Genomic DNA, 14685 nt, shown 5'->3' on the forward strand with positions numbered 1-14685 from the left:
TGTAAAATGACCCACAAGGACGTCAGCATCAGCATGTTATTAATGTAACTGGTAACACTTTACAATAAGGTTCATTAGTTAACATTATTTAACTACCAAAGTTAATATGAACTAAGAATGAACAATACTTCCTCAGCATTTATTTAAGCTACAATATGTAATTGTTTTCGCCACTAGGGGTTGCTAACCTTTACAATAACAAAGGTGTAGGTTGATGACGCATAAGCGGAATTATGGAACTTGTCGTCATGCCGATGGATCTAATAATGTTTATGGATGAGTGAATACACTGATGTGTTTAACATGACTGTGGTGTGAAGCAGGGCGCGAGTGCTAATGAGAGACTGATATCAGCGCCACACGCGAGTCCCGCGGATATAAAGGAATGAGGACATTTCATTCTACCGAACTAACTTACCCGCTAGTGCTGAATAATACTCACACAGGGCAGTTTATTAGACGAATGAAACTTGTGAGGGAACGCAGCGCTGCTTCACTCGCTCTACACTATCACACTAAACTGCATTTGAGTGTGTTAAAGTTATAATGTTATTCTGTGTGTTAGTTTGTATGAGACTAGCAGTGAGCGAGCGCAGCTCTGAAAAGGGGCGGAGCTACAAAAGGTCTATATAACATTGATTAGTTTTATGTACATTTGCTCACCTGTCTAATAAAGCACATGCAAGAGCGGCGTCTCTGTCGAGTCGAAGTTAGTCGCGGACGCTAGCTCTCGGCATCTCGAAAACGCCACGCTGATATTGATCCTCGTTTTAGTTCTCCTTTTGTCCCAAAGTCTACTTGCCATGGTCCATAATGTTCGAACGAAACAACAACAGCGTGAGCGTGAGCCGCTAGACGTAACGCAGTTGTCCACGTCTGTCGCCATGGTTACTACGGCAGTACGAGTGGAAACCAGGGATAACGCGGATATTACAGTCATTGACAGGCGACAAGTGAACATGGACGAGACATTATTTAAAATTGTGAATTTCTGTGACTTTACAAATTCTTGGAAACATTTGGGATAATATAAGTACACAATTGAAAGACATATATAACACTGTGCAAGTGGTTTTTGGATATTTTTATACAAAATGTTTACATATTGTACCTTTAATCTTAGTTAATACCAATTTCAACATTTACTAATACGTTATTAAAATCACAGGTTGTATTTGTTAACATTAGTTAGTGCACTGTGAACTAACATGAACTAACAATGAACAGCTGTAATAACTAATATTAACAAAGATTAATAAATACTGTGACAAATGTATTGCTCATGGTTAGTTGATGTTAGTTAATACATTACCTAATGTTAACTAATGAACCTTATTGTAAAGTGTGACCGTGTGACTAATTTAAAGAAATGCCTCCGTAAGCCCCTTCGAGTGTGTTTTTAACATCACCAGTACCTAAAGGCCTTTTATTATTTAAAGTCTATTATTAACAGAAGTGTTATGTTAGTATCACAGTAATGTTTTTTATCTCTTCGAGAAGGCTTATAATTGCTGAGTTTCAAATGTTTTTTTTTCTAAACATTAATTGTGTATTTTTGTCTTATTGTCATATTGTTTTATGTTCTGTTTTTTTTTTTTTTTATAAATATTTTTCAGCACAATGGTGAACCACTGTTGTTTTTATTGTGCTTTATAAATAAATTGAGATTGAGATTATTATTTTGAATTAGTTTAGATTTTTATAGTTAGTTTTTTTAGTCTTTATAATAATCATAATAGTCAATAACCTTTATTATTTTTTGATGTATGTCTTTATAGTTTTTATAATTTTTTTTTATTTTTTCATTTTTACAGTTTTAGTTTAGTACAAACATAAGACAAGTTGCTTTGGTAACTAGGTTTAATTTTTTTGTGTCAGTTTTAGTTAAGGTTTATTTTGTTTTAAGTAGCTAAAATGTTTCAAATGGTGTTAGTTTTAGTGAACATTAATAACCCTGTGTTTTACTGAGTGTGTTTGTGTCGTTTTTATTTTTTTTGTATGTATGTCTATATAGTTTTTACTAATTTTTCATTTCGGTTTTAGTTTAGCACAAAAATGAGAAATGTTGATTTTGGTAATCAGGTTAAATAAGTTTTCTTATGTCAATTTTAGTTAAGGTTTATTTTATTTTAAGTAACTAAAATGTTTCTAATGGTGTAAGTTTTATTGAACATTAATAACCCTGTGTTTGTGTCTCTCTGCAGGGTTTCCTGGTGGCCGTGATCTTCTGCTTCTGTAATGGAGAGGTACTGTTTAAACCTCATTAATTAACCTCATTACTCTTTATTAAAGCACTTTAGATGAACATGAACTCCTGAGGATTTTAGATCTATAAAAGAAAGTATCCAGTATGTAAATGGAGTGAATGTTCTGCATGCAACAACCCTGATAAACAAACACCATTAGAGAAAGCGTGCAGTAATGCATGGCCAATAAACCCAAAATCAACTGTGATTTTTACCTTTTTCTTTGTAATTATTTGAGCAGAATCAAATGAAAATATGAGATTAAAAAGTCAAAATTGTGACATTAAAAAGACAAAATTATGACATACTAAATCATAATTATGAGATTGAAAATATGAGGAAAAAAAGACAAATTAAGATTAAAAAAGTTGACATTATGAGATTGAAATTATGACATTAAAATGCAAAATAATGACATACTAAATCGAAATGAGATTTAAAAAAATTCAATTATGAGAAGATAAAAAATGATGAGATAAAAAAAATGAAAATATGAGGTAAGTCAAAATTGAGATTTAAAAAAGATGGAATTATGAGCTAAAAAGTCAAAATTATGACATTAAAAAAGCCAAGATTATGACATACTAAGTCATAATTGTGAGATTAAAAAGTCAAAATAACAGTATGAGATAAAAAATCCAAATTATGAGATTAAAAAGACAACATTATGACATACAGTCAAAATTATTAGATTAAACTCTTTAATTATGAGATAAAAAAGACAAAATTATGAGATTAAAAAGGAAAATTTATAAGACCAGTAAAAAATCATGACTTTCTAGATTTTAAATTTCAACTTTTTGTCATGATTTTGTAATTTTGTGACTTTTTGTCATGATTTACACTTTTTAATCTCATAATTGATTTTTAAAGTTATAATTTCGATTTAGTTCGCCATAATTATGACTTAGTATCTCATTATTTCTACACATTCAACATGTTCTGGTGTTCCATTCTGAAAGAAAGAAAGAAAGAAAGAAAGAAAGAAAGAAAGAACGAAAGAAAGAAAAGTAGCATCACAAACGGACTATATGAGGCCAAACTATGACATTAAAAAGTCAAAATTGTAAGATTAAAAAGACTAAATTATGACATACTAAATAATAATTATGAGATTAAACATTAAAAAAATTAGATAAATCAAAATTAAGATTAAAAAAGATGACATTATGACATTAAAATATTTAAAATATGAGATAGTCAAAATTATGAGATTACAAAGACAAAATATTATGACTTACTAAATAGAAATGAGATTTAAAAAATTTAAATTATGAGATTAAAAAGCAAAAATTATGACATTAAAAACCAACATTATGGCATACTGTCAAAATTATGAGACAAAGCAAAATTACTGACTTTCTATATCATGATTTCAACTTTTGTCATTTCTCGATTTTTTTGTCCTGATATCATAAATGATTTTTCAAGTTATAATTTCGATTTAGTATGCCATAATTATGACTGTCGACTTTTCATATCATAATTATGACTTAGTATCTCATAATTAACTTGATATGTCCTAATTTTGCCTTTTTTTTAATCTGGTAGCTATGGCTTAGTATGTCATAGTTATGATTTATCAAAGCATGATTTTTCTTCTTATGTCGCTGGATATTTTCTTATATGTGGAAATGTATAATGCAGTAAATATACTATCTGAGTGTGTGTGTCGGTCCCGCAGGTGCAGTCGGCTCTTCTGCGTAAGTTCGCTCAGTATCGCGGTCAGTGGAGGCGAAGGCGTTTGGTGACCACAGACTCTCACTGTAACTATCACACCAACTCCTCCATCACCGAGACCAGCCGGGTCAACATCAGCCTCGACACACACATACTCAATGGCCAGAGCAACGGCAAACCCTGCCCAAACCCCGAGCCCGAGATCAGCGGAGAAGTGCTCCAGTCGACTGAGATATGAGCTTCATCAGAAAAGATCCTGTTCAGATTCCCTGAAACCAAACACACACATCATAAGTCATGAAAACCTTATTTCTGTACGTTTTCAACAAAAAAAAAATTCTTTGTTATGCGAACGTTACCCTCATCCTTCCCTCGGGTCATTTTGACACAAAACTTTTTTTTTTTTATAGATTTTTTGTTGTTCATCAGAGTGGTCTAGGACTTTTGTCGCACTTGAACCACGAATACACAAAAAACATTTTTTTGTTTAGTTTTGTGGTTGAAATTTTAAAAAGTAACAAATCCTTCTCTCTCGTGTCGATTTGATCCCCTTAGGAATTAATGGCATGTGAGGAATGCTTCAGTACACATAGAAAAACCTAAAAATGCTAAAACTTCAAACTAAAAAGGATAAAACTTTACCAAAAAATGATTTTATAATGTCTACATGTGTATCTGAATGCAGACTGAAGAGAACTGACTTTAGGACCCAGAGGAACAGCTCATTTGCTCATTTAGAGCTATAAGGCCATCTAGAGTCATGAAATATCATCTTATTTTATTATTTTTCCACAAGAGGTCAGCAAATACACTCAATGTAAGATATTTAGAGCTGGGTTAAAAGAGTTATGCATGAAATTGTGAGTTATTTTGAATTTAAGTTGAAAGAATGTGAGGAATGTGCTTAAATTACAATTTTTTATTATTATTTATTGATCAAATCTAGTAATTTAAAGGTAAATAAATAAAAAAGAACAAAAAAATCTCCAAAAATAATAGATAAAATATTATCAAAATGAAATGAAATAAGCTTTCTGAAAAAACATTTTTTTTTTGTATAATTTTAGGGTTTCGGGTCATTTTGACCCGCGAGGGAAAGATATGTTACAAAGTGCGAGGGAAGGATGATTAAGGGAACGTTCCGTTTGAATGTTCTCTGTGCAAACGTTTGAAAGAACATTATTAAAGACCAAATAACTTTGAACGAACGTTCTATTTACGTTTGCTCAGAGCGTTCCTTGTTAGTTATTTATGCACTAATATCACATCACATTTTACTTCTGTGATGTGATGTATGACTAGTGAAAGAGTTTTTCATGTTTGTTATGGATTATTAATACATTTATTGGTGTCACATTGTATTTGTACATTTAAACTTTTCATTTAAAGTTTTTAAAGTTGCTTTTAGCGAGATTTATTCAGTCGAAACTGTTCACAGATTTATATTTTAATCTAAATGCGCATGTGTTAATATGGAAAAACCAATGGATATTAAACAAAGCGAATAGTTCACTTGTCTGTGTTCCGCTCCGTCTGTTGACCATGTGACCTAATTTTCGTCATCAGAACAGTATGTGCACTACTTAGTGGACTTATCATCTGATACTATAGCAAACTGTACCACTGTATTTTTAGGGATCATGGGCTGCATCCAAAATCGCATACTTCCCTAATATATAGTAGGCGTAAAACAGCATGGCTGCATCCAGAATCGCATACTCTCTTTAGTAGGTACTTGTTTCGAATAAGTAATTAGGCTAATACATGGCCGCAAAAAAATTATTTTCTAGTACACCAACATCTGTCCCGTTGGTGGTTGTGGCTTTCGACTGTGTGCGTGGCGAAGTGGAATGCGGAAAACATATTGTTGTAAATAAGCTATTATATAAGCACTTGTTTTCACTGAATGTATCTGCTTTATGAGCCCTTTGAGAGGAGTTTTTATTATTCTGTGTTAAAGCCTGTAAAGATGTCGTGTCACATTTGCTTTTTGTGATTCTTGGAAAATGCAAACAAAACATTCCATTTGACTTGTTAATATTGGATTATCACTATTTGTGTTGCAGTGAAACTCAATAAAAGTTCCACCCTGTTATTATTCTGTCTAATTTGTTATTTTTTTTGTCCACCCTGTTATTATTTTAGCCATTCTGTTATTATTCTGTCTACCCTGTTATTATTGTGTTCACCCTGTTATTCTTCTGTCCACCCTGTTATTATTACATCCACCCTGTTATTATTATGTCCACCCTGTTATTATTTTGTCCACCGTTATTATTTTGTCCTCTCTATTATTATTCTGTCTAATTTATTTTTTTTGTCCACCCTGTTATTATTTTAGCCATTCTGTTATTATTACATCCACCCTGTTATTATTATGTCCACCCTGTTATTATTTTGTCCACCGTTATTATTTTGTCCTCTCTATTATTATTCTGTCTACTCTGTTATAATACTCTACATTTTGTTATTATTCTGTCCACCCTGTTTTTATTCTGTCCACTCTGTTATTATTCCGTCCACCAGGTTCCTGTTATTATTCTGCCCACCCTGTTATTATTTTGTTCACTCTGTTATTATTCTGCCCACCCTGTTATTATTTTGTCCACCCTGTTATTATTTTGTCCATCCTGTTATTATTCTGTCCAATTTGTTATTATTTTGTCCACTTTGTTATTATTCTGTCCATCCTGTTATTATTCTGCCTACCCTGTTATTATTCCATCCACCGTTATTATTCTGTCCACTTTATTATTCTGTCCACCCTGTTATTGTTCTGTCCACCCTGTTATTATTCTGCCCACCCTGTTATTTTGTTCACTCTGTTATTATTCTGCCCACCCTGTTATTATTCTGCCCACCCTTTTATTATTTTGTTCACCCTGTTATTATTCTGCCCACCCTGTTAGTGTTCTGTCCACCCTGTTATTATTCTGCCCACCCTGTTATTATTCTGCCCACCCTGTTATTATTCTGCCCACCCTGTTATTATTTTGTTCACTCTGTTATTATTCTGTCCACTTTGTTATTATTCTGTCCACCCTGTTATTATTCTGCCTACCCTGTTATTATTCCATCCACCCTGTTATTATTCTGTCCACTTTGTTATTATTCTGTCCACCCTGTTATTATTCTGCCTACTCTGTTATTATTCCATACACCCTGTTATTATTCTGTCCACTTTGTTATTATTCTGCCCACCCTGTTATTATTCTGTCCACCCTGTTATTATTCTGCCCACCCTGTTATTATTTTCTTCACTCTGTTATTATTCTGCCCACCTGTTATTATTTTGTTCACTCTGTTATTATTCTGCCCACCCTGTTATTATTCTGTCCACCCTGTTATTATTCTGCCCACCCTGTTATTATTTTCTTCACTCTGTTATTATTCTGCCCACCTGTTATTATTTTGTTCACTCTGTTATTATTCTGCCCACCCTGTTATTATTTTGTCTACCCTGTTATTATTCCATCCACCCTGTTATTATTCTATCCACCAGGTTCCTGTTATTATTCTGTCCACCCTGTTATTATTCCATACACCCTGTTATTATTCTGTCCACCCTGTTATTATTCTGCCCACCCTGTTATTATTCTGCCCACCCTGTTATTATTTTCTTCACTCTGTTATTATTCTGCCAACCTGTTATTATTCTGCCAACCTGTTATTATTTTGTTCACTCTGTTATTATTCTGCCCACCCTGTTATTATTTTGTCCACCCTGTTATTATTATGTCCACCCTGTTATTATTCTGCCCACCCTGTTATTATTCCATACACCCTGTTATTATTCTGTCCACCCTGTTATAATTTTGTCCACCCTGTTATTATTCTGCCCACCCTGTTATTATTCCATACACCCTGTTATTATTATGTCCACCCTGTTATAATTTTGTCCACCCTGTTATTATTCTGCCCACCCTGTTATTATTTAGCCCACCCTGTTATTATTTTGTTCACTCTGTTATTATTTTGTCCACCCTGTTATTATTTTGTCCACCCTGTTATTATTCCATACACCCTGTTATTATTATGTCCACCCTGTTATTATTCTGTCCACCAGGTTCCTGTTATTATTCTGTCCACCCTGTTATTATTCCATACACCCTGTTATTATTATGTCCACTTTGTTATTATTCTGCCCACCCTGTTATTATTCTATACACCCTGTTATTATTCTGTCCACTTTGTTATTATTCTGCCCACCCTGTTATTATTCTGTCCACCCTGTTATTATTCTGCCCACCCTGTTATTATTTTCTTCACTCTGTTATTATTCTGCCCACCTGTTATTATTTTGTTCACTCTGTTATTATTCTGCCCACCCTGTTATTATTCTGTCCACCCTGTTATTATTCTGCCCACCCTGTTATTATTTTCTTCACTCTGTTATTATTCTGCCCACCTGTTATTATTTTGTTCACTCTGTTATTATTCTGCCCACCCTGTTATTATTTTGTCTACCCTGTTATTATTCCATCCACCCTGTTATTATTCTATCCACCAGGTTCCTGTTATTATTCTGTCCACCCTGTTATTATTCCATACACCCTGTTATTATTCTGTCCACCCTGTTATTATTCTGCCCACCCTGTTATTATTCTGCCCACCCTGTTATTATTCTGCCCACCCTGTTATTATTTTCTTCACTCTGTTATTATTCTGCCAACCTGTTATTATTTTGTTCACTCTGTTATTATTCTGCCCACCCTGTTATTATTTTGTCCACCCTGTTATTATTCCATCCACCCTGTTATTATTATGTCCACCCTGTTATTATTCTGCCCACCCTGTTATTATTCCATACACCCTGTTATTATTCTGTCCACCCTGTTATAATTTTGTCCACCCTGTTATTATTCTGCCCACCCTGTTATTATTCCATACACCCTGTTATTATTATGTCCACCCTGTTATAATTTTGTCCACCCTGTTATTATTCTGCCCACCCTGTTATTATTTAGCCCACCCTGTTATTATTTTGTTCACTCTGTTATTATTTTGTCCACCCTGTTATTATTTTGTCCACCCTGTTATTATTCCATACACCCTGTTATTATTATGTCCACCCTGTTATTATTATGTCCACCAGGTTCCTGTTATTATTCTGTCCACCCTGTTATTATTCCATACACCCTGTTATTATTATGTCCACCCTGTTATTATTCTGCCCACCCTGTTATTATTCCATACACCCTGTTATTATTCTGTCCACCCTGTTATAATTTTGTCCCCCCTGTTATTATTCTGCCCACCCTGTTATTATTTAGCCCACCCTGTTATTATTTTGTTCACTCTGTTATTATTTTGTCCACCCTGTTATTATTTTGTCCACCCTGTTATTATTCTGTCCACTCTGTTATTATTTAGCTCACCCTGTTATTATTTTGTTCACCCTGTTATAATTTTGTCCACCCTGTTATTATTCTGTCCACTCTGTTATTATTCTGCCCACCCTGTTATTATTCTGCCCACCCTGTTATTATTTTGTTCACTCTGTTATTATTCTGCCACCCTGTTATTATTCTGTCCACTCTGTTATTATTCTGCCCACCCTGTTATTATTTTGTTCACTCTGTTATTATTCTGCCACCCTGTTATTATTCCATACACCCTGTTATTATTTTGTTCACTCTGTTATTATTCTGCCACCCTGTTATTATTCTGTCCACTTTGTTATTATTCTGCCCACCCTGTTATTATTTTGTTCACTCTGTTATTATTCTGCCACTCTGTTATTATTCTGCCCACCCTGTTATTATTTTGTTCACTCTGTTATTATTCTGCCACCCTGTTATTATTCTGTCCACTTTGTTATTATTCTGCCCACCCTGTTATAATTTTGTCCACCCTGTTATTATTCTGTCCACTCTGTTATTATTCTGCCCACCCTGTTATTATTCTGTCCACTTTGTTATTATTCTGCCCACCCTGTTATTATTCTGTCCACTTTGTTATTATTCTGTCCACTTTGTTATTATTCTGCCCACCCTGTTATTATTTTGTCCACTCTGTTATTATTCTGTCCATCCTGTTATTATTCGGTCCACCCTATTATTTTGTACATTCTGTTATTATTTTGTGAATTCTATTCTGTTTCTGTTCTGTTTCTATTCTGTTATTCTGTCCACCCTGTTATTATTCTGTCCATCCTATTATTTTTTATATTCTGTTATTATTTTGTGAATTCTGTTATTATTTGGTCTATTCTGTTATTCTGTCCACCCTGTTATTTTGTCCACCCTGTTATTATTTAGTGAATTATGTTAGTATTTAGTCCATTCTGTTATTCTGTCCACCCTGTTATTATTTTGGCCATTCTGTTATTATTCTGTTCTCCGTTATTATTCTGTCCATTCTATTATTACTTTGTCCACCCTGTTAAGCATTTTTTTTTACAATAATTTTAAAAAAAATCAGCAAAAGCATACTAATAATTCAGTGACAATGAAAATACACCTTAGTATTAATAATGCAATTTAAAAGTAAACAAAAACACATTTTGCAGATTTATATCTGAAACTAAACATTTTAAATTGTAAAATGCAAACAATTCATACACAATATTTATATTTTCTGATAATGTATTAACTACTATGCTCTTAAAGGGACAACGGTGCATTTGAGTTGTCTAAGATAATGTACACAGTGCCCATAAATTACAATCATAAGTATTTGATACTGTTGTTCATTTGTCCCTAACCAGGTGGACATTTTTGATCTTCCCTTTCATTTTTTAAAACAAACAAACAAATGGTTATAATTGATTTACCAGAGCTTGACCAAAATAATTTTTATGTTTTACTTTTACTTCACTCTATCATGACTACACAAAAATTACTTTTAAAACCTTTTTTATTACTAGGATGACCCACTAGCTAACGTTAAAGCCTCTGCTCTGCACATTTTCTCCTCACTCTAGGGTTCCTGAGGAAGATACACGGATCCTTGTATATAAATAGAAGCACAGTTTTCATTTATTTATTTGAAAAGCATTTCAGGATACTGGGTCATGTACAAAAATTGTATTGTTCATATGAATGAAGAATGAGTCACACTGCTTTCCTGACACACTTGAACACACAAAAATCCTGTTCGTTTCCTTATCTGCATTTCTCCTTTGCTCAAGCTCGTTTCCTTTCTAATAAACCTGGCATTCTATAACTACTGCAAATATTTTTGTCTCTGACGAATTGCTTATGCTTTTATTGTAACTCGCTTTGTAAACATTCTCAATCCATGAAGGACATTCATGCTTATCTTCAATGATTAACCTTGGTCTTTTTGATAGTGCATAACGAGTCGCACACACATTTGATGTTTCACCATTATTATTTCACCATATGACGTAGCATACAGTGTTTTTATTAACTTGCTTTCATAACTTTCTTGATCAAGGACAGTGGAGTTCATTTTCAAATGTGGGAGGAGTAAGATTTCAGCCTACAACCTTTTGGTTCTGTCCATGTCTTTAACCACTCCGTCTCCAAATATGATCCTTTTTTATCTTTTTCGCGTTATGCAACACATTGTTATATTCAATTTAATCCGAATTCTTTGATTCGTCTGAAAAGGACGAGGTCCCACCGAGATTTGAACTCGGATCGCTGGATTCAAAGTCCAGAGTGCTAACCATTACACCATGGGACCGGCAAAAAAATTGTAAAAAAGTTTTGTAATACCTCTACACTTTTAATATAATTAAAAAAGTAACATTACAGCAGCTGTTTTGGCAAATATAATCTTGGGTGAATTTAAGGGAAGATTAATCCCCCCCCCCCCCCCCCAAACATTATTTCAAACGTAGGCTACATTCTTAAACAAGGCCTACATTTGACGAACGTCCAACTAAAATATATTAGAAAAAAGTTTTTTTTCCATGTTTTCTCTTAAGTTTTGAGAACGTTATTAAAGACCAAATTACTTTGCACGAGCGTTCTGTTAACATTACTGGAATAACGTTTGAGAGAATCTTGCCAGAACGTTTCTGTGATGGAAACCCAAGAGCTTCACCACCTTCAGCTCAACATGTTTTATGCTTCATTATATTATTCATAAACTGTGATCACAACATCCCTCAATAATTCAGCTCAAACGCTTAATCTGAGGTGAAAAGACAAGCTTGAAGAGTGTGAACGACCGTCAGGAGATGTTTAATTAATGGACAGACTTCACAATGTCACACTCTTAAAAATAAAGGTCTCACCTTTAACGACCTTTCCATTCGACAAAAGGTTCTTTAGATTATTTAAAAGTTCTCCACACTAAGAATTTATTTAAAAAAATTTAAGAACTGATCACTGAAAGGTTCTTTGTGCAACCAAAAAAAACCCAAACATTTGAAACCTTTATTTTAGATTTTTATCACACTGTGGACTGTTTTACTAGCACTGAAACACTGGAATCTTCTTAAGATGATTTGAGCAAATCTGAGAAAACATTTTGACACAACACACAACACAAACCACACAAACCACACAAACAGCACTGTTCGTGTTATGTGTTCTGTCAAGATGTTTTCTCGGTTATGTCTTTATTCATACCATGACGCAAGTTGGAAGCTAGTGAATCATCAGCCCAGTAACCGTTCACACCACTAGATGGCAGTATAGATGAGACGATCACCACGTGTCTGGATCCTCTTACAGTCTGGAGTCTGGAGACTGGAACAATCGGGACCCGGAGATGAAATCAGGAACTTTTATTCATATCAACCTGGAAATAATACGGTAAGTAGCCCGGATAGTGCTGGGAGAAACGAAACTTTTCGAAACTTTAATTAAATTTAATCAATTGCTTCGCAAAAAATGATTCACTGTTTCGAATCGTTCGACACGCTGGTCAGAACTGAGTAACTGAGCACAAACGTGCACAAAAACACCGTTTACTAAACAATCTATTAAATACAATGATCAAATTATCTGATAACATTAAATATGGTGTCTCTATAATATGTTTTTATTTTATTTGATTAAATATCAGGGCTTGTTTTGTGAGTTTGGTTAATCATGCCAATTAAGAGACTTTTAACTACAACTCTTCCTTTTTATTATTCAATCAAATGTGTCATTACATGTCTACAAATTTATCAAACTAAAAAATCAGGTTTAAAAAAAATCATCATTCACAGAGATGAGAGATCATCGCCCTCTAACGGCGAACCAATGGCATGTCCAAACAGCGATGACGCAACAAAGCCTCGTTTACTGAAATCCAACTCCGAATCACTGATTCGAAACTAATGATTCTCAAAGGTTTCGAAGCTTCTGGAAACAGTTCGGCCATCACTAAACTATACACTATTTCGGTATGTTCGAAACTTACAGTTTATAAAAAAATGTTTGCTTATGCGAGCGTTAGAGAAAAGATTAAGGGAATGTTCCGTTTTAGAATTTTGCAAACATTATCAGAACGTTATTTTCTGTATTCACTTTAAAAAAATGTTAGACGAATTATGGCCTACCGACTAAATGTTTCTGGCAAAAAAAAACCCCCAAAAAACATGAACAATGTTTTGTGCAAACGTTTTGAGAACGGTATTAAAGATCTGACAACTTTAAATACACGTTTGTTTATGTCGCCGAAATAACGTTTGTTTATAACTTTGGCAGAACCTTGCAACAAAATCATGTTGCAGTTTTAAAGTAGGCTATTATTCAAATCAGTTTTGTCTCCACTTTGACCCCTTAAAAACTTTTTTTCTATTATATTTAATAATGTCGAATAATAATAATGAACAACATTAATACCATTTGCATTTATTTAATTAGAAGAACTGTTGGAGTCAACAATATTAGCATTATTTTTTATTTTAAAAAACAATGTTCCATCTTTGTGACATTTTCTTTTGAATAACCAAAACATATAAAAAAAAGTTTTTTTTAAAAAAAAAGCAAAGTGCATTTGTTATTTGTGTTTTCACGGTTTATTGGTAAAACCGAAAGGGCTTTTGTCAGAAGCCTTGCAAAAATATGCACAAACATTTGAATTAAAGAAAATGACTTTTCAAATATCCAAACATAATGACATAAATAAAGAGCAATATTGCTTTGCAGGAACAATTTAATATACAGAAACCATATTTAACCCAACAACTGGGTTATTACTAGAAATTACCCAACGTTTTAAAAAATGACCCAACATTTTTGGAAAATAACCCAACATAGTGAGCTAATATGTGTAAAAAATAACCCTTTTTTTTTTTCTTTTTTTTTTTTACTGTGTAGCTTCACCAAAAAATACGAAGAAGAAAAAAAAGCCTCGAGTTGCTCAAATTACATTGATGCATTAAAACTTGCTCTCTGGTAAAGATGGATGATGGACTGTCAAACTCACTCACTTAATAATGCTGGATTAAAATAACCCAACTATGGGGTGGTATAGCACCTGTGCGCTGGGTTAAAAGTAACCCAAAAGTTAAGTTAACTGTTTATTTTTATTTATGACATTATTTGAATAAATAAAATACACTTTGTTTCGAAATACAGATTGTTTATTTGTATAAAACAATAAATATGTCTCAACAAATATATTTTTTAATTACAAACTAAATATTGGGGAGTCTATAATTTAATGTAAAAATACATAATTGTGCACATAAATTCAAAATACACAAGTGTACATGCAGCGTATGTATTTAACCCAACAGCCAGGTTATTACTAGAAATTACCCCACGATTTACTGTTAATGTACTGTTGCACATAACAGTAGTTCATATGACTCGTGCGTCATCATGCTCCAACACTTATGTTATTA

The 14685-nt window shown here is 33.3% G+C and overlaps 1 protein-coding gene and 1 long non-coding RNA gene across 2 annotated transcripts in view; both read left to right on the plus strand.

Moving 5' to 3' along the window:
• calcrl2 (calcitonin receptor-like 2) overlaps positions 1-6029 on the plus strand; it is a 29744-nt gene extending 23715 nt beyond the window's left edge. Inside the window, exons 12-13 of the mRNA XM_084099203.1 lie at positions 2205-2246; positions 3931-6029. Of these exons, the coding sequence (XP_083955329.1) occupies positions 2205-2246; positions 3931-4164 (276 nt within the window). The 3' untranslated portion in view covers positions 4165-6029. The remainder of the gene's footprint in view (positions 1-2204; positions 2247-3930) is intronic.
• Positions 6030-12545: 6516 nt separating this feature from the next.
• LOC311073014 overlaps positions 12546-14685 on the plus strand; it is a 15099-nt gene continuing 12959 nt past the window's right edge. The window contains exon 1 of the long non-coding RNA XR_014604100.1: positions 12546-12658. This is a non-coding gene — a long non-coding RNA (uncharacterized lncRNA). The remainder of the gene's footprint in view (positions 12659-14685) is intronic.

This window comes from Abramis brama (assembly GCF_963993115.1).
Source record: "Abramis brama genome assembly, chromosome: 22".
NCBI classification, from domain to species: Eukaryota; Metazoa; Chordata; class Actinopteri; order Cypriniformes; family Leuciscidae; genus Abramis; species Abramis brama.